Source organism: Penicillium cosmopolitanum, assembly GCF_028827165.1.
Source record: "Penicillium cosmopolitanum strain IBT 29677 chromosome Unknown utg000008l:1.0-4398992.0:1.0-4402845.0, whole genome shotgun sequence".
Classification (NCBI taxonomy): Eukaryota; Fungi; Ascomycota; class Eurotiomycetes; order Eurotiales; family Aspergillaceae; genus Penicillium; species Penicillium cosmopolitanum.
In genome coordinates, this window is record NW_026622678.1 from 1,308,628 (window position 1) to 1,326,221 (window position 17,594).

The 17,594-nt window shown below is 48.9% G+C and overlaps 6 protein-coding genes across 6 annotated transcripts; 3 read left to right on the forward strand and 3 right to left on the reverse strand.

Annotated features, from left to right (window-relative positions):
• Positions 1-5,893: 5,893 nt before the first annotated feature.
• On the forward strand, positions 5,894-7,627 carry N7509_007046 (putative DNA repair protein (Rad57); the record flags this gene model as incomplete). Its single annotated transcript, XM_056631683.1, is given in 4 exon segments — positions 5,894-6,303; positions 6,368-6,566; positions 6,592-7,092; positions 7,103-7,627. The coding sequence occupies 4 exon segments, from the start codon at positions 5,894-5,896 to the stop codon at positions 7,625-7,627; spliced, it is 1,635 nt and encodes a 544-aa protein (XP_056487234.1).
• Positions 7,628-8,053: 426 nt separating this feature from the next.
• Positions 8,054-9,094, reverse strand: N7509_007047 (GIY-YIG nuclease family protein; the record flags this gene model as incomplete). The annotated part of the gene is made up of 1 exon (XM_056631684.1): positions 8,054-9,094. The coding sequence occupies one exon, from the start codon at positions 9,092-9,094 to the stop codon at positions 8,054-8,056; it is 1,041 nt and encodes a 346-aa protein (XP_056487235.1).
• Positions 9,095-10,292: 1,198 nt separating this feature from the next.
• N7509_007048 (SDR family oxidoreductase) lies at positions 10,293-11,186 on the forward strand (the record flags this gene model as incomplete). Its single annotated transcript, XM_056631685.1, has 1 exon — positions 10,293-11,186. One exon carries the CDS (start codon positions 10,293-10,295, stop codon positions 11,184-11,186), a length of 894 nt encoding a protein of 297 aa, XP_056487236.1.
• A 761-nt stretch (positions 11,187-11,947) lies between these two features.
• Positions 11,948-14,107, forward strand: N7509_007049 (amine oxidase; the record flags this gene model as incomplete). Its single annotated transcript, XM_056631686.1, has 3 exons — positions 11,948-12,001; positions 12,060-12,491; positions 12,551-14,107. The coding sequence occupies 3 exons, from the start codon at positions 11,948-11,950 to the stop codon at positions 14,105-14,107; spliced, it is 2,043 nt and encodes a 680-aa protein (XP_056487237.1).
• A 154-nt stretch (positions 14,108-14,261) lies between these two features.
• N7509_007050 (Zn(II)2Cys6 transcription factor) lies at positions 14,262-15,677 on the reverse strand (the record flags this gene model as incomplete). Its single annotated transcript, XM_056631687.1, has 1 exon — positions 14,262-15,677. One exon carries the CDS (start codon positions 15,675-15,677, stop codon positions 14,262-14,264), a length of 1,416 nt encoding a protein of 471 aa, XP_056487238.1.
• A 179-nt stretch (positions 15,678-15,856) lies between these two features.
• Positions 15,857-16,659, reverse strand: N7509_007051 (60S ribosomal protein uL16; the record flags this gene model as incomplete). The annotated part of the gene is made up of 3 exons (XM_056631688.1): positions 15,857-16,313; positions 16,375-16,550; positions 16,615-16,659. The coding sequence occupies 3 exons, from the start codon at positions 16,657-16,659 to the stop codon at positions 15,857-15,859; spliced, it is 678 nt and encodes a 225-aa protein (XP_056487239.1).
• Positions 16,660-17,594: the final 935 nt, after the last annotated feature.

The following is a 17,594-nucleotide window of genomic DNA, read 5'->3' on the forward strand; positions in this document are numbered from 1 at the left end:
GGCCGATTGTCCAACATTCTATCCTATCTTCCTATCCTCCCACTCTCCCACTCTACCATGGGTTAACACCACACCAACACCGCGCTGCATGCACTGTCCTCTATCCTCTGTCCTCCGTAATGCACTAGGACTCCTCCGTACACTCGATATGCATACACAATTACTAGTTTGAATACGGAAGTACGGAGTACCGAGTATGGAGTACACTGGCAATACATCGATCTGCGTCTCCGCCTGGTAGTTTCCTTGATCGTGACTAGCCTGTGTGCTAGGGATCCTTCGGGCTTTTTCGGTTTCCACAGAGGACTCTGTCCTCTGTATCCAGTTGGTATTCACGGATACACGCCGTAATTAAATAGGATGATGATTTGATGTGGTTTGGATTTTGGATTTTGGATTTGAATTTGGATTTGAATTTCCCGGGGCAATCTTGCAACCCAGAGAATAGTGTGTTTCCCAACCTGTGGTCTCGGGTTCGGGTGAAGTAGATCTCGGCGGATCCCAGGCTGATGGAGTATAGAGTATTGAGTATTAACTCACTCTTCCTGACTCTTTGCCTTTTTGCTCCTCAGATGAATTGCAAGCAGTCTGCCTCCTACGGAGTACAGTACATTGCTGCATTCATTACGATGCCTACTGTACTTTTCTGTGCTCCGTGCATCCTCCGATGGCTGGACCGTGCAACCCACACATTCCTTGCGATCGTAAGACCCATGGGACAAAAGGCCGACTCCACGTTACTCGGCGTGCATCATCTCCTGGAAAGCAAACCCAGTCCGACGGACCGGGCGACCTTCTTTTATTCTTCCTACTTTCGATGATATTTCCATTGTCATCTTGATCTTCTAATCTTCATCGCTGCGAGCGTCCTATATCCCCTTTTTTTGCCCCTAATCTCCCTTGGCGGACGGATACGCGGACAGCCGGCAAGACAAGGAGGGGCCGCTGACGTCGGGTGCAGCTCACCACGGCATTAGGGCCAATACCAGTGTATTTCGTATTCGGCATGGATTGGTCCAACAAACTACCAGTCAATGAGGGGGGGAAGAGTTGGTTTTTGGCCCCAATCTGGAATCTGGACTCTGGAGTATCAAGGTCAAGGACATGGTCACCCTCTGTAGTTCTTCCGATCCGTGGATGCCCCATCCTGGATTAAAGTCGCCCATGGCGTACCGCGAAGCTTGTCCCGTAACCATGGGAATGGCCGCCGTTAGGCCTGTCAAACAGAGAAAAAGAGGGTCGCAAAGGAGAGAGCGAAATCGAAAGAGGGCCAGCGATCCTCTCCCGATTGTGCAGCTGGACCCATCCACCTATTCCACCATCCAACCATTCGATGTTCGGCAGGACTCGGTTCGCGCTGCCCGCTCCCCCGACCAATCCCCTCGCTGGGGCGGGTCCTTTTGTCCCCTTCTCATGCGATAAATTCTGATCTGCACTTCCTTCGTTCGAAATCCGCGATCACCCAGTGCCCGAACGCCTCTTGATCATTGGTTGAATCGGGTGCCTCCGCTTTATCACCCACCCTGATTTGCCCATCGTCTCCCCCTCCCCCCCGGTACACATGCTGGACGCGCGAAAGATTCATGAGCTATCACTTGACTCTCTCCAACTCCAAGCCGCTCCAAGAATCAATGCCCTTTGTGTTGCGCTCTACTCTCCACATTTGTAGCCCGAGCCCAAGCATGCCGAGAGTACATACGGAGTTGGATACGAAGTACGGGTACTCCGTACGGAGTACAGACTACTCACCATTTTCTGCAGCCTGTTCTCTCTGTTTGTATCTGTATCGATCCCCCACGCGGTCCGCACCGAATAAAAGCCACCGCCCCATCCCGACCCGAGGGCTGCGCGCCCTTTCTCCAGAACCGGTACATCAATTTCGGTGTGATCGCTTTAACAGGTAAAGGTCGGGGCGAATACTGCAGGGTTGACCTTGACGCAGATTAACGGTCTACTCGTAGGTTTTCGGTTTTCGCATTCTCTTCTTCTTCGGTCTGCCGCTTTTTGCTTTTGCTTGTTTCCTGCGCGCAATTCGCTTCATCAAGTTTTTTATCATTCCCGTCCACAATTCTCCACCGGCGTATCGTACTGCTGTATCAGAAGTACCGTACACAGTATATGTACATAGCATCATACTCCATTTATGCAAAAGTATGCAGTACTGTACTCCGTATGGCCATGTTCTTACGGGATACCAGTACGAGTACACTTTGATCTTGCACAGCGGTATTCCGATGGTTTCTTCCCGTGCGATATACTCGTAACCAATCGTAGCCACCGGGGAAGCCGGGCCACAACAAACTAGGGCTTCGGGGGGTCGTCTCCTTCGGAAAGGTCGATCTACTTTGTAGAGAGTTCTGATTCAAGCGGCACTCTCGAACGATCTCCATCATTCAAGCAGCCATGCGGTCAACCGCCACCAGCCCCAGGGCTGACTCGAGGGCCTTACTCGGGTAGATGCACAGCCAGACCCGGAGGCCGATAGCAGATACATAGTATGTACTGTACTTGGTATGAAGTACATGAATAATCTTGAAATACACGCGAATCCTGAAGCGAGATCGCCGCTATTCGGCCAAGAAAAGAGAACGCTCATCTATGTATAGACTTCGTTGGGCAGAAACCCTTCCCCAGAGTCCATGATGGCCTGACGCCCTCAACCTAGAGGCTCGTATGTTCCAGAGTCTCAAGGTTCAACACGTAATAACCATAAAATGTCTATGTGCTGATCCGCTGAACATTCGTAGGCTCGCGATCCTGCATGTTTATAGTATGCGTCTTTTTTCCCCTGGCTCTCTCTCCCTCGTCCGGACTATGCTCCTTCAATTTTTCTTTGTTTCTTGCTCTTTGTTTAACTTTTTAGTTCCTACGAGTAGTGGATCGACAAGGGTGCTCGCTTATGGGCGCTTGGAGGAAATCAAGCCGTGTCAAAGGCTAGGTTCCAACCCTCTCCCCCTCTGCGCTCTGCATTCAGCAAAGAGGATTAGCCATTCGACTCGGTTTCCACTCGGTTTCCCACCGGAGCCATGAAGATCGACAAGCGCGTAACATCCTCCTCGAGAACCTGATCATCAATTCTAACAGAATTCATTTCGAGAGTCGGGCAAGGACCGTTCCAAGGATAAACTAGCGCTCTAGGCTACTCTTGGTCTCTCTTTCTCTCGATTGTTTAGAGCAGATCCTCCCCGTGGCAATGCCCTGTCTCTGCCGTCTCCCCCCGCCAACTCTCCCGTGTCGGGGTCGACTCAAAAGTAGGTACCCAGGCATCCCGAAGGGTACTTTTGACCACACCATGTTTCTCATAGTACATGAAGTAGTTCACCCTAAAACAAAGTACCTCAAGCCCCTTGTGGCTCCGGTTTCTGCTCCGCACATTTGCAAAAGCCGGGTTGCGGCCGAAAGGACCCCTGTCTGTCTTGAATCGCCTCATTCGCCAAGGCCACGAACCAGCAGAGTGTGTTGGTCATGTGCCTTCATTCGTAGTAGCCTACGTATTGTATCCTGGCAGATGTGGCCTGGCTTCACGACGACCAGTGATATCATGTTCTCGACCATCCGCTATCAACGACTAGCATTCCTCCCCCTACTCCGTAGATCAGTTCTACCATGTTAAATGCACCTCGCAGGATGCCGAAGCTGCCGGGCCCTTTTGACCAAAAGAAGCTAAAGCCTGTCTTGTAGACCGCTAGTCACTTCCACCACCACGTGGAAAATCATCGTGTGAACCACTCCAGAAACGCCGGCGTGTCTACTCCCGTACGGAGTAGGTAGATGCATGATGTCGAGACAAACAGGTCCAGAGACTACCTCAATCGGACAGGTACAGCTGTAATTAATGCGTACAGTACAGAGTACAGAGTACAGAGCATGTACAAGGGCCAAACGCGAAACCGGGCTCCATATAACACACTAATAAACCCCGAGCCCCCCCGACTTCCCCGACGCAGCCTAAGGAATCCAGCACTCTTCTGTATCCAAAAAGGATTCCTCCGTACATACCCACCTGCAACGCCAGCCACGCCGATCATCGTTGACGGTGTGAAACAGACCATGATCGTCTGATCCGCATGTCACCAACACGATCAACCCTGTCATTCTCAGAATCTTTAAGGGGGGGCAACCCATGTACATACTCGTACTCATCAGTGCTCGTGCAAAGCCCCAACGGGCGGCCCATCAAAATGCCCACTCCACTTTATGCCAGACCGGTCGAAATGGCCTCTAGGCAATATCCAAAATAGTTCTGTAAACACCCTTCATATCTGCACATAGCCCGTACAGTGGATTCAGAGCGCATCTCGCCAAGCGCAGTCCAAAAAAGTAACATACTAACCGCCCCCAAACACCCACATCAGTGACAAATTTGGAATAAAGAACTGGAATATACCTTCGGAGGATGGAGTATCGTACAGTTCACACTCCAGCTGTTGAAGGAACGCTAAAAATCAACTCGAACCCACCGTAAGCCACTACGGAGCAATCCTCCGCGTAACGTTTACATATTAGCGAGCGGAGGATTTAGTGGCTGTCGCTCTTCAAGCAGCCCCCTCCTCCCCTCAAGCCCTCAGTATCCACAGCAAGGCTGAACAAGCCCCATTCCTGCTCACCCACCCTTTCCTGACCAAAACGAGCAACCAGATAATACGCTATCGGTTTTCCTCACGCAAGGCCAAGCACCGGTCTACCTGTCCCGCTGGCATGGAGCGGGGTCGACCCGGGTCATGCCGCCGCCAGTTGAAATTTGCGATGAGACACTTTATATGATTGTGGAGTGAATTTGTGGCAGAGTCGATCGACCTTGAACCACCTTTGAGATCCTTTTGGGAGAAGGGGGGGGGGGCGGGTTGACTCCTGATTCCTCTCTTGAAAATGGGGAAGTAACTGGCAGGAATAACAGGGCCAGCCAGCCAGCCCCAAGGATTCTGTCTAGACCACGGCTAACGGTCATGAAATCATGGTTCCGCTTGACGCATGTCAGTGGGTTGATTCGTCAGTGTGGGCTCTGGAGCTGGTTGTCATGTCACGCTTGGATCGCAGGCTGGCAAGTTGAAGTGGTCCACCCGTGGCATCTTCAGTAGGGGGTGAGACCAAGGGACTGTCAGTGTCGGAGGTTGGCCGTTATGCTTGTGCTTTCTTTCATTTTTGAGACGCCGTTTCTGGTGGGAGAGAGGGGAAATGATGGGTCGGGTTTTACCTGTCGTTCGCGTGTTTCGCGTGTGGATGAGACGTTGAGATGGGGATGGTCAAACAGTAGTCTTGATTTGAGTTTTATGCAGTACTAGTCGATAGGCCTTGTAGTCGTAGTAGTAGTATCAGTGAAGTGACCGTTACATACGTTCAGTGGGCCAAGATCGATTGTGCAGGTTATGAAGTTTCAGATTTGAAAAGGTTGATATTTGAACGAGGGGAAAAGAGAGACCGCGATACAACTTGACTGTATCATTGCCTAGATAGCGCAAAGAATAATCAACGCCTTATATTTTAGTTTCTAATAATCTATACTAGCTGTTTTCTACCTAGGTATCTAGGAATTTCGAACTTGAATTCTTAATCGTTCTGTCTTGATAATCCAGGTGTTGACTAAATTTGAATATATATTTGCTGTAGTATGCTAGTACTTACTACTACATAGTACTAAGCTCCAGGGCTATCATGATCTTTCGGAACTTCCAACTTCAAGGTTATTGCAATCCCGATATTTGAAGAGATAGACATATTCCTATTCATCTAATGTGATATCATTTTAAATATAACCCGAAAACCGATTTCACTTACTTGTCCTGGTGTGAACAGTAAAGTGTCGCTGACATGTAGTTGAGCGCGTGTGATTGGCGGTGGCCCAACTGAAGAACCGCGATGGCGGCTGCTTGCACCTTGCGACGTCTTCCTTCTTATGGATCTATTATCGGTCCTCCCAAACTTCGCGACACGATCGTACGCGCACATTATTCCCCCTCTTGAGAGAGGCAAGATCACGACCGTTGACCTCATAACCCTCGACACCCTCGAGATCGCGAAACGCGCCCATGTCCCCCCCGCAGATGTCCGCCGGCTCTCCGCACAAATCATCCAAGCCCTGCACGGCGATCTTGGCCTCGAGAGAACACAAACAAATCCATCAACAATAGGAAGACAAGAACCAAGCTCGAGCATCATACTAGAGGGAGGCAATCTTGATCTAGGCCCCACGACAAAGCTCGACGCGTCGAGATGGGACACCATCACCACCCTGGACCCCGCACTGGATGCGCTGCTGGGAGGAGGCATCCCGACAGGGTATGTCACTGAGGTGACAGGGGAGAGGTACGTGGCAGGAAGCAGAACAATGCTTTGTATGGACTTGCTCTAACTGGTAGCTTCATTGTAGTGGAAGCGGCAAGACACAATTCCTATTCAGCCTCCTACTCGCTGCCCAATTAGCCAAACCACGGGGCCTGGATAAACGAGCTATTTACATATCGACCGAGCACCCGTTGGCGACCAGCCGTATATACCAGCTGCTTGAATGCCAGCCATACCTCTCAAGCATTCCTCCCGACCAGAAGCCGTCCCTGAGAAAACATCCTGTCAATCAATGCCATGGACCTAGAGTCCCAGGACCATATTCTCAATTACCAACTGCCAGTCGCTATCGCACGATACAATGTCGGTCTGGTAGTCATCGACTCCATTACGTCCAACTACCGCGCTGAACACAGCTCAAACAACATCCTCGCTCTCTCCGCGCGATCCACAGAACTCGCGAAACTGGGCTACATGTTGCGCAATCTCGCTGCGAAGGAAGGCATTGCCATTGTGCTGGCAAACCAAGTCTCAGATCGGTTTGAACCTGAGCCAGTTAATGGGGGCCCTACACCCCGTTCAGGGTTTCCATCCATCTTAAGCCAGAATTCTGCTATGGCGGCGCGTGAAACAGGTGCAGCATCTCCAATGCCTCGAAATAGGATGAATGCCCCTGACCAGCAATTTTCGTCTACCCAAATCCCGTCATCCTCTCCAATATCATCTTCTCCTTATCATGCCCCGGATGACGAACGATTTGACGGTTCATATCTCATCGAGAATCCTGCTCGCAACGATATCCTTAGCTTGGTACACCAAGAGAAGTTTTTTACTGGCTGGGGGGGACGGTTTCTATTCTGACCCATCTCCCAAAACTCCGGCTCTTGGGTTCTTCTGGTCCACGCAAATTGCATGCCGAATTGCATTGAAAAAAGAGACGCATTCGGTAGTGACCCCATGGAATGGTGCACAGCCTTTGTCAACACCACAAGAACAGACAGGATCTCAATTTCATAGCGCAGCGAGCAAACTCCAGGATTCACAGCGGGACGACTCTCTGGCTGATGAACCTCGCAAAATAGACTCAGGCTCTACACCCAAGACCACCACTGGACATGGCAAACCAGAAGGCATTCCCGAAAAAGAAAGTTCTCTGCATATGCCAGCGCCGCAACCACCAGAGTACATCACCCGGCGAACCATGAAGCTTGTTTTTGCCCCGTGGGCTGCCAGTCGAAAGTGTTCTGAGGATGGGAAGGGGACGAGAACGCATGCCAAAAAAGATTATGAGATAGACGTTGAAATATGGAAAGGTGGGCTGCGATCTGTGGGATCCGAGGAGTGAGCTTGAGTGAAATATTCTAGAAGATTCCTTTCTTTTGCCTGTGACTACTTTTGCATATACCATAGCAATGTTTCAAAGATGCGAACTAGAAATAACTTGACTGATTTGAAAATACTACGAGTAACTTCTATTCTCCACTATCATGCTGCTGGAGTCCTAAGGTAGTCACATTTCAACTAAACAATGAGAAATATTATGTAACTCTCAATATCTGGAGGCTATAGATGTCACAGCTTAAATAGTATCTGTTCATACTGGTAATAGACAGCCAGTCATCTATCTAGTCGTCTAGTAAACTAGACATGTCTTGTCGAGGCTGAGATGTCTCAGGCATACAGACCATCTTCCCAGATCGCTCCCTCTTTGATAGTTTTCCACTTCATGATTCCGAGCTTCCATTGGATATTGGAGGTCGAGAAATAATGGCTAATCTTTAAGGTTTAGCCCACTTAATTGAGAGCCCAGAAGATTGAGCCGGGAAACCCCCGTTTTCTGACTGAATACTTCATCCTCGTCCTCGTCTTTAGTAGAATATTTCTTACTAGACATAGTGGACATACGACTTTTCTTTGGACCTTTCTTTGTAGGAGTTGATTCTGGAAATTCGTCCCCAGAGGCGGGATAGGGTAGCTTCACCTGCTCATTTAGAGTCCCATCCTCGTTATACGGATTGTGATTCTCAATAAAAAATCCGATCCACTTGTACAGAACTTCCCGGATCTCCTTTTCAGAAACTCTGAATATCTCCCGGTGGAGAGTCTCACAGTTATGACACTTCTTGCTCTGCCGAAGTTGAAAGGTGGAGAGCTCCGCATGAACGAGTTTCTCTACCCGAGGAGCCCAAGCTGTCAATTGCTTGTCAAGCAACCTGATGTTTTTGTGGCATTTTTTATGTTTTTGCGTGCGCACCTCGGGGTTCACTGTGTATCCAACCTTGAACAACCCTGGTGAATCATCCAAAGCAATGATATAAACGAAACCCGCACCCTTGGATCTCTCATTGGGTGGTGTGTTCAATACTTTTCTGAGAGCCTTCGAGGGTGACACCATGGACGAATAGGTCATCGGCGATGGCAGAACTTCTTCGTCAAATTCATGAAAGCTAGTCTCATCAAGGCTAGTATTGACTTGAAGTGAAAGAGAATGCAATTCAGTGGCAAGTTCATTCTCTTGTTCAGTGCCATGGCCCGTGGAGTTCCATTCGTCGTACCACTGCTCCTCAGCCCGGGCAGCATCCCGAGTCTTCAAGTGCGGACCACAGAAGGCAATCTGTGCAAGTGACGTGAAGGATTCGGATAGAGAGGCAGCATTACTGGCAATTTTGGCAAGGTGTGATTCCACAAGATCTTGGCTTGCTCGAGTGATTGCACGACCGCACGGGCTTTTGTCCTTTTTAAGATAACCACAGCGTTGTTTCCTGCTCATCAGCTCTGCGAAGGAGCAAAACATGACCACCGAGGAGGCCATATCTCAAGCCTAGGAGGGTTTATGCAAGAAAAGAATGGCGTTTTCCCGTGATGAAGGGCAAAGACTGAATGAAGAGATGCTTCGATTTCTAGAGATTCTTAGGCGTATTTAAATCACTGACCCCCTGGGGTAAATAGAAGCACCCCCTCTTTTGCTGGGGATATTAGCGTGGACAGCAAACTATTCCGTATTTAGTCTCGATTCAGCCCCAAAATTATCACCTCAATCACTTCCACAGGTTGGGACTAGGGTTGTCGAACTAGGCCGCGTATAGCCACATCTTGACGGCAGGCGATTGGATCGGGTACTCCGTACGGAGTACAATATGGAGCGCAAGATCATGGGTTCGTAGATCTTCGGACGACTCCTGTGAATTAGGAAGGTGCATCGCGTTTATAAGTACATTAGCTGAGTACTTGGACAAGGATTAACAGACGCTATAGCAAAGGTACGTTTCAGCTACTCTGGGGGCCAAAACCAGCCTCCAGCTAAGCTATAGGTACTAGCTGCATATGTTGAATAAAAATAGTTTTAATCAGGTGGTGAATGTTTGATAGAGACGAATGCATTTATGACATGGGTCGTTAGCGTGATGTGCATGGTGTAAGCCCTCGAAATCTTGGGTTTTAGATTCAAGTTGAAGGATGACTAGGATAATATGAGGCTCAACTTGTGTACTTTCAGCTTCATCTGGTGACCCAATTGTTCACGATACTTGCTAGAATATAATGAGTCTCGGTACATAACGGGTAGAAAAGATAGACATCCGGTGTTGGTCGACTATGTGTCAACCAGCTCCAACGGATTTGTATCGGAGGCGGCGGTACCTCTGAACCAAAGAAGAAGGCTAGGCGAGGCTTTAAATACTCTCTAAAATTTGGACCAATTAGTCATGATTCCCTGGAGGCTTAACGGCTTCCGTGTTTTGTAGAGAGAACTCGGCGTTAAGCAATGGATTTACTTGGGATGACCCGGGCCACTCACAACGCTCACCCGATGCCGCCTCCGCCGTGTCGTCCCCATTCAGCAATGCAATTGCATCCACCAAGGTGAATGATGACATAAAGTATCTTATCTCCGAAAATCGAGTTGACGTTCAAGTTGGATCACGACTACATATATAAACCGACCTTTCCTGGAAAACGGACCAACACAACCAACCTTTGGAACCCACTGATTGTATCACCTGGGCCCGATCATGTCAACTGAATCCTCGACTCCCGTTTGGTTTATCACTGCTGCCAGCTCGGGCTTTGGCTTCGAGATTGCACGAGCTGCTCTTGAAAGAGGGCACCATGTAATCGCGACCGCGCGCGATCCAGCGAAACTTCAAGACCTTGAGAAGAAAGGCGCATACACCATTGCTTTCGACGTCACGAGCTCCTACCCCGAGATTGAAAAGGTCGCACATCATGCCGTGGCCAAATACGGCCGAATTGATTATTTGATCAATGCGGCGGGCTACATTCTCGAAGGCGCAGTCGAAGAGGTCACGCCCGGTGAAGCTCAACAGCAATTCAATGTCAATGTGTTCGGCACAACAAACACTATTCGTGCTTTCCTTCCGCTGATAAGGGAACAACCTTTGCCAGGGTCTGGTCGCCCCCGTGCGACCATTGCTACATTTGGAAGCTTGGGATCCTGGAGAGGTGGAGCGAGCTTTTCATTCTACGGCATGACCAAAGCATGCATGTCATCCCTGGCGGAATCCCTTCGTGTTGAGTTGGAGCCGTTTGAGATCGCGGCTACTGTCATCGAACCGGGATACTTTCGGACGGGATTCTTAAAGCCCGGGGCAAAGGTCTCGGCGGAAGCACGAATCCCTGCGTATGAAGACGAAAAAACGCCTTCTGGTCAGACACGAAATGCCTTGTTGGCGGTCAATGGGAACCAGCCCGGTGATGTGAAAAAAGGTGCGGACACAACTGTCGACATTTTGACGGCATCGGGATCTGCAGAGGGTAGACAGCTGCCACCCCGAGTCGTTCTAGGCAGCGATTGCGAGGTGACTATCAGAAACAAATGTCAAAGCACTTTGGAATTACTCGACAGCTGGGGTCCTATTGCAAGGTCCACAGACTATGCAAAATAATGAGAGATGGCATTGAGAAGTTGATACTAGGTGGAGGGTCATTTCAAGTTGGACAGGGACAAATATCTCCCCCCGAACCTAAATTGCCAAGGGAGATTTTTCGGTTCAAGTTGTAAAAGCAAGAATGAAAACCTACCATATGATTAATATTTTTACCTAGTAGTATCCATCGAGGATGCCCGGGACTAAGTAAAGCACCCCAATGCAATAAATGGAGAATACAAATCATGGATGAACGTACATCAAGCAAAAAATCCCAGAACAATTACCTAATCAAACGATGATAGATAAACTAGTGCATTTGAACCACTGAGATCATCCATCAAAACTATCAGTGACGGCTAGGACCGCCTAGCCTTTTGAGTCGAAGATAATCACCATCTCCACCCCGCACCGGCTAATCTTTACCTTAGCGGAGATGCCGCATTAGGGCGGGGAACCAAACGGCAGGATCCGGCTATTCTTATACCTTAGCGAATATCGCGCATCTGACGTTCGTATTTGGAAATCGAGGGCCTTGAATTTTATATTTTCGAAACGAATTTAAAAGAACCCCCAGGCGCAAATCGAGCTCGGACTGTCCAACCCGTTCTTTACAGATATACGAAGTGGTTCACACTGAGACTGAGTCCTTTTGCACCTCCCTTAGTTCCTCATTGATTCCGAACAACTTGAACGGACCCCATAGTCGATTAGGAAAACAGTCGACATTATCGAATTGAATATTTAGTATACCACTTGCTATCATTGTTACTGGCACGATGTCTGTTTCTACACATCCATTCGACCCCCTCACCTCGGGAGAAATTGCAAAGGTAAGAGTCTTATCGGCTATGTTTGATCATTTTTTACTGATATGGGGTCATGAGACAGGTTGCTGCAATTGTTAAAAAGGACTTCCAAGGCAAGAGCTTGAACTTCCGGCTCATCACGCTGAAGGAACCGTCCAAGAGCGAGATGGTCCCCTTTCTGCAGGCAGAGCATCTCAATCAAGCCTCGGCATCGCGTCCAGCTCGAATTGCCCGCGTGCAAGTCATTTCTCGAGGAGCATCCGGATCAAATGAGCTGATAGAGATCCTCGTCAACATTGACTCTCATTTCGTGATTGGGACAGAGCACCTCATTGGCAAGCATTCGTATATCGATTCTGCCTACATGCAGGCCGTCGAAAAGGCATGTAGAGCGGATCCAAGAATTGAGGCAGAAATACAAAAGCTCAAACTGCCACCGGGGGCAACGGTTGTGATTGAAGCATGGGCTTATGCGACTGATGGGATGAATGATATGAACGAACGGACTACAATGGTAAGTATATGATTGCCGACAAAGGACTTTGCTATAAAATTAGTCTGACCGATAGATAGTGCTGGTTTTATATGCGTTTACTCGACAGCGCAGATGCGAATTACTATGCTTATCCACTTGAACTTTGCGCAGAGGTATCCGAGAAATTGGAGGTTACGAAGGTATACCACCTACCATCATCAGAGGAGGAGAGAACGAGGGAGGACGCAAAGCCATATGATAACTGCAAAATTCACTCGACAGAATTGAGTGAATACCATCCCAGTCTTCGACCGCCTCCACGTACAACTACCAAGCCCTACCAAGTCGTCCAGCCCGAAGGGCCATCATTCCAAGTTGATGGAAACCGTCTTTCCTGGGAGAAGTGGACTATGCGCGTGGGCTTCAACTACCGCGAGGGTCTCACTCTGCACGATATCCGGTACGATGACCGAAGTTTGTTCTATCGACTCTCTTTATCGGAGATGTTTGTGCCGTATGGCGATCCAAGATCCCCTTATCCTCGCAAAGCAGCCTTCGATCTAGGGAACGATGGTGCTGGGATCAATGCAAATAATTTGCAACTGGGCTGTGACTGCCTCGGCCTGATCAAATACTTCGATGGATGGCACAACACCGCCGCTGGCGAGCCACTCAAACTCCCTAATGTGATCTGCTGCCACGAACAAGACGATGGGATCCTCTGGAAACATACCAACCACCGTACGCAGAATGCAGCGGTCACTCGATCCCGGATCCTTGTGCTACAGACTATTATCACAGTCAGCAATTACGAATACATATTCGCTTTCCACTTTAGCCAAGACGCATCAATACACTACGAAGTGCGTGCTACAGGAATCCTCTCCACAGCACCCATCAACATCGGCGACAAAGTTAGCTACGGCACTGTCGTTGCACCAGGAGTTCTGGCACCATACCATCAACACCTCTTCTCTCTCCGAATAGACCCTGCCATCGATGGAACTGCCAACTCCCTCCAGATCGAGGAATCCAAAGCCCTGCCTGTTAATGACCCGGCCATCCATAACCCTCTCGGCGTGGGGTACACCACCCAGTCAAAAATCGTCACTGAAGAGGGCGGACATGACCTCGACCACACAAAAAACCGTGCCTTCAAGATAATCAACGAGAATCATATCAATCCCATCACAGGGACACCAGTGGGATTCAAGTTACTCCCTTGCTATAGCCAACTTCTCCTCGCCCAGAAAGATTCCTACCACGCCAGACGGTCCGAGTTCGGTCAACACGCGGTGTGGGTGACGCGGTATCAAGATGATGAATTATTTTCTGCTGGCCGATACACGATGCAGTCGCTCGGTGGCGAGGGCATTGCATCTGCGATCGAGGCGCGTAAGAGCAAGGGAGCTTCGGACGTGCGGAACGAAGATATCGTCGTCTGGCATACCTTTGGTTCTACGCATAATCCGCGCATCGAGGATTGGCCAGTTATGCCGTCGGAGAAGATGATTGTCGGTTTGAAGCCAGTGAACTTTTTCACGGGCAATCCGGGTCTGGATGTGGCTGTTTCGACGCAGGAGAAGAATCGGAGTGTTTTGGTTCGTAGAGAGGGTGGTCCAGTAGCTGGATCGAGGCCCTGTTGTCGATTGTAGATGTTGAAATAGGAGTCGGCTGACTGGTGAACGGGTTTGGATAGGAACTTATAGGAGCCGGATGTTTGGAAAAGACTAAATGTTCTGAGATAGAGAGGTCTCTTATTATACATAAAATTGCACAGGAAGTGATCCCGGGACCCCCCCACGTCGTCTAACTATTATACTCCGGCGACTGCGTACAGATGTTTGTCAATACAAGTTGAAGTTCGCGTACCTTCTCCAAGAGCTGTGCATTGGACCCTGTAGATAAACTCTTTTCTCCCCGCATATCCTCAGCTGCCTGAGCCCGACGATCAAGACTCTGACATACTTGGTGTAAAGTTTGTACTTGACATAGCAAAAGCTGAGCCTTCATCTTCGTTTCCGTGGCACGGGAAACATTTAAGCCCCCTGTGCTCAATGGAATGATCAATGGGACCCTATACATTGAGTCACCGCCGTCGACTTGTCGTGAACCATTTGACTGGCCATCTGTCCCACCACTCGAATGATGATGAGGGTCAATTGAAGTAGTAAGGTGAGCGTCTTGTGTCTGGTCTGAGAAAAAGCGGGAAATCTCCGATTGGTACAGTGCTTGATACCAAGTGAGGATTTTGCAGAGAATCGCGCTGAGAACCAGCAATTCCTGGGCGCAGATAATCCCCGTGCAATTCAGCAATCGGGACACCTCCTCTGTGGCTGATTGGGTAATGCGAAACACAATATCACTCCTAGGACCTTCTTTTGCTTGGGCGAGATCTTTGCATTGGTTGGACGAGCCGCTGTTGCCGTAGTGACCATTTACACAGTCGCAGCGTACGAATTCGTATAGCGAAGAGAGAACCCGGCATGCTACTGTAATGCATGGTTCATGCTGATTTTCATTGGCATTCTCTCGCTCTCGCTCCTCTTCTCTTTCATCATTGTCGTCTGCTTTTTCAACACCATTCATGTCATCATAGTCTAAATGAATATGATCTTCAGAGGCAAAGGTCATCGGAAGAGGGTCGAAATCACCGCTATAAGTCGAGGGGTCCGCATCTTCCAGATTGGGCCATGACATATGCCCCGAGCTTATAGACGTCTGTGGTGTATTATTACGGTCTGGCAGCGGCTGATGTGAATCTAAGCTGCTTGGGGTGTTTCCTTCTCCTCCTGTTGTCATAGAATTATCTGATTTTTGATTCTGGGAGCTGGCCTCTGATAGCATATTCGATCTATACCAGATGCAGTTGGTGTTGAGGTGGGGATTTGGGTAGTGATGAACGGCTTCTCGGTTGTTAGGCCACAGTGAAGGTGTTGGGACCTGAGGAGGAGACGGAGGAGACGGAGAAGGTTGTTGCATGGAGGCAGATTTGTTGGAAGGGGGTTTACCCTTCCGTTGCGATCGACCATAAACACATTTTAGACCGTTTTTGGTACAGCGCGAACATCCATGCTGCTCTTTGGTGCAGCGTACTTTGGATGCCGCACAAGGGTCACAGGAGGCTCGAAACTTGAGTCGCTGGGATCTATTGGGGGTTTGAATCTGGGGTTGAATCTCATTTGAATCCAGCTGCATATGATCTCTCAAGGGAGAGACCGACATTCTGGAGCGAAAGATGATAACAAAGCAGAAGGGAGGAAAAAATGAGTCAAGCTAAAAAATAACGGGTACTACTCGATAATCGGCCTACTGAGTACAATTTGGGGGCTATTTAACCGGCGTATGCCCTCATTAGGAATGGTGTAGTGAATTGACAGAAAATTTGCTGCGGCAACGATAGCTCATAAAGCCTCCACAGTGGACTTAGTATACGCCTGTGGGAAGTTCTTCATGTTCTCTACCACCTCTCCTTTCCGCCTATTGAACTGAACATATGCACCATCATTCCGCACCAGGCCGTCTTCCTTCAGACGTAAATACTCAGCACGTGGCAAGGGAGTAAACCCCCACATCTTGCTAACAACCACCTTTTGCCGACCAGGAAACTTGTACATCGAGCGACGTAGTGCCTCCACTGCAGTCGCGCGATGGCGATCGATAGTTCTTACAGAAAGCAGAATTTGACCGACACTCACTCGAGCCACTTTGCCAGCTGGCTTACCGAATGCGCCTCGCATTCCAGTTTGTAAACGATCGGCACCAGCGACACTCAGCATTTTGTTGATCCGGATTACATGGTAAGGGTGAACACGGACGCGCATGTGGAAGGACTCTTTGCCTGCGACTTTGACGAGGTATCTAGAAGAAAGTTAGTAGCCGTATTATGAGGTAAAGCTTATAGGAAACTAGGCGCCTTTACTTATTGGCACAAATACGTGCAGCTTCCAGAGCTTCGGAGCTAAGCTGTTCGTATTCATTGGATACCAAGTGCACGGCGCATGGGAAGTCGTCCACGGAAGCCTTCTTTCGGCCCAGATCAAAGATACGGATCTTAGCATCTGGAACGCCACGATTAAAGCGTGACTTGGGATATGGCTGAAACCACTCTATTAGAAGACGGTTCTTCGTGGCGTATAGACTCGGAAGAGTAAGCACTAACCTTGTTCTTGCAATAACGGTAGCATCGAGCAGGTCTGCGCGCCATTGTAGGTGAGTCGATGAGCAATTTTTTATGTGAGAATAATTACAAAGTAATAAAATTGACGCCATGAATTATGTATAAATACTTTTTTTGCGGTGGGATTGAAGTTCTCCCGACTCATATATTGGGAGAGGGCTCCAGAGGGCTTCGGGTTCCGAAGGCGGCTCAAATATCTCCCCGCAGGATCTACTCGGGAGTACGAATAAAATAGCGAGGAATGATTTTCATGATCATAATTTGGGCTAATTTCAGGATCCATATTACGTTACTAAGTATGTAAATGAGTAGGATACCAAGTAGTATAGTGCTATATTTTGTATCTCTAATACTGACTATCTACTACACTATGTACTAGTACTAGTACTAACATACTGGCACCAATTAGTTCCTGAACCTAGCTATTTGTACCATATAATAGTTCGGGTCTCAATTTGTAGAGAAAACTTGTAATTTTGGGACGCTGCCACCCTAGCAGAAACACCAGGTCGATTGGCCGCCATGGAGCGTTGTAGACAGACAACAAGAAAAACCGTTGTGCATGCATGGGAAGAGGATCTGCAAGGCTGCCAATGACAGGTTTGGGATCTCCAACCGGCTGGTGGCGGAAGGCCGTGCCTCGGAGTACGAGTACCTTAGGCTTTAGCTATTAGTAACTAGGCCTAGCATACCCCAGGGTGTACTTGGACGAAATCAGGGCAGAAGTTGAACTACCCCGCAAGAGTCCAACGTCTTTCTTGTTTTTGTGCCACCTCAACTCTCCCTCTTCCTTTCACTTTTCTCTGCCACCAACTTCCTACTTCCTACTTCTTACAAAGGATCATGATATCTGTTGTTTGCATAGAAGTGCTGAATTCACTCATGGTCTCGTCATATCACCAAGGTCTGCAGAAGTGACAGACTCTCAAAGAAAACTATCTTCGCTCGAAACAAAACAGCCC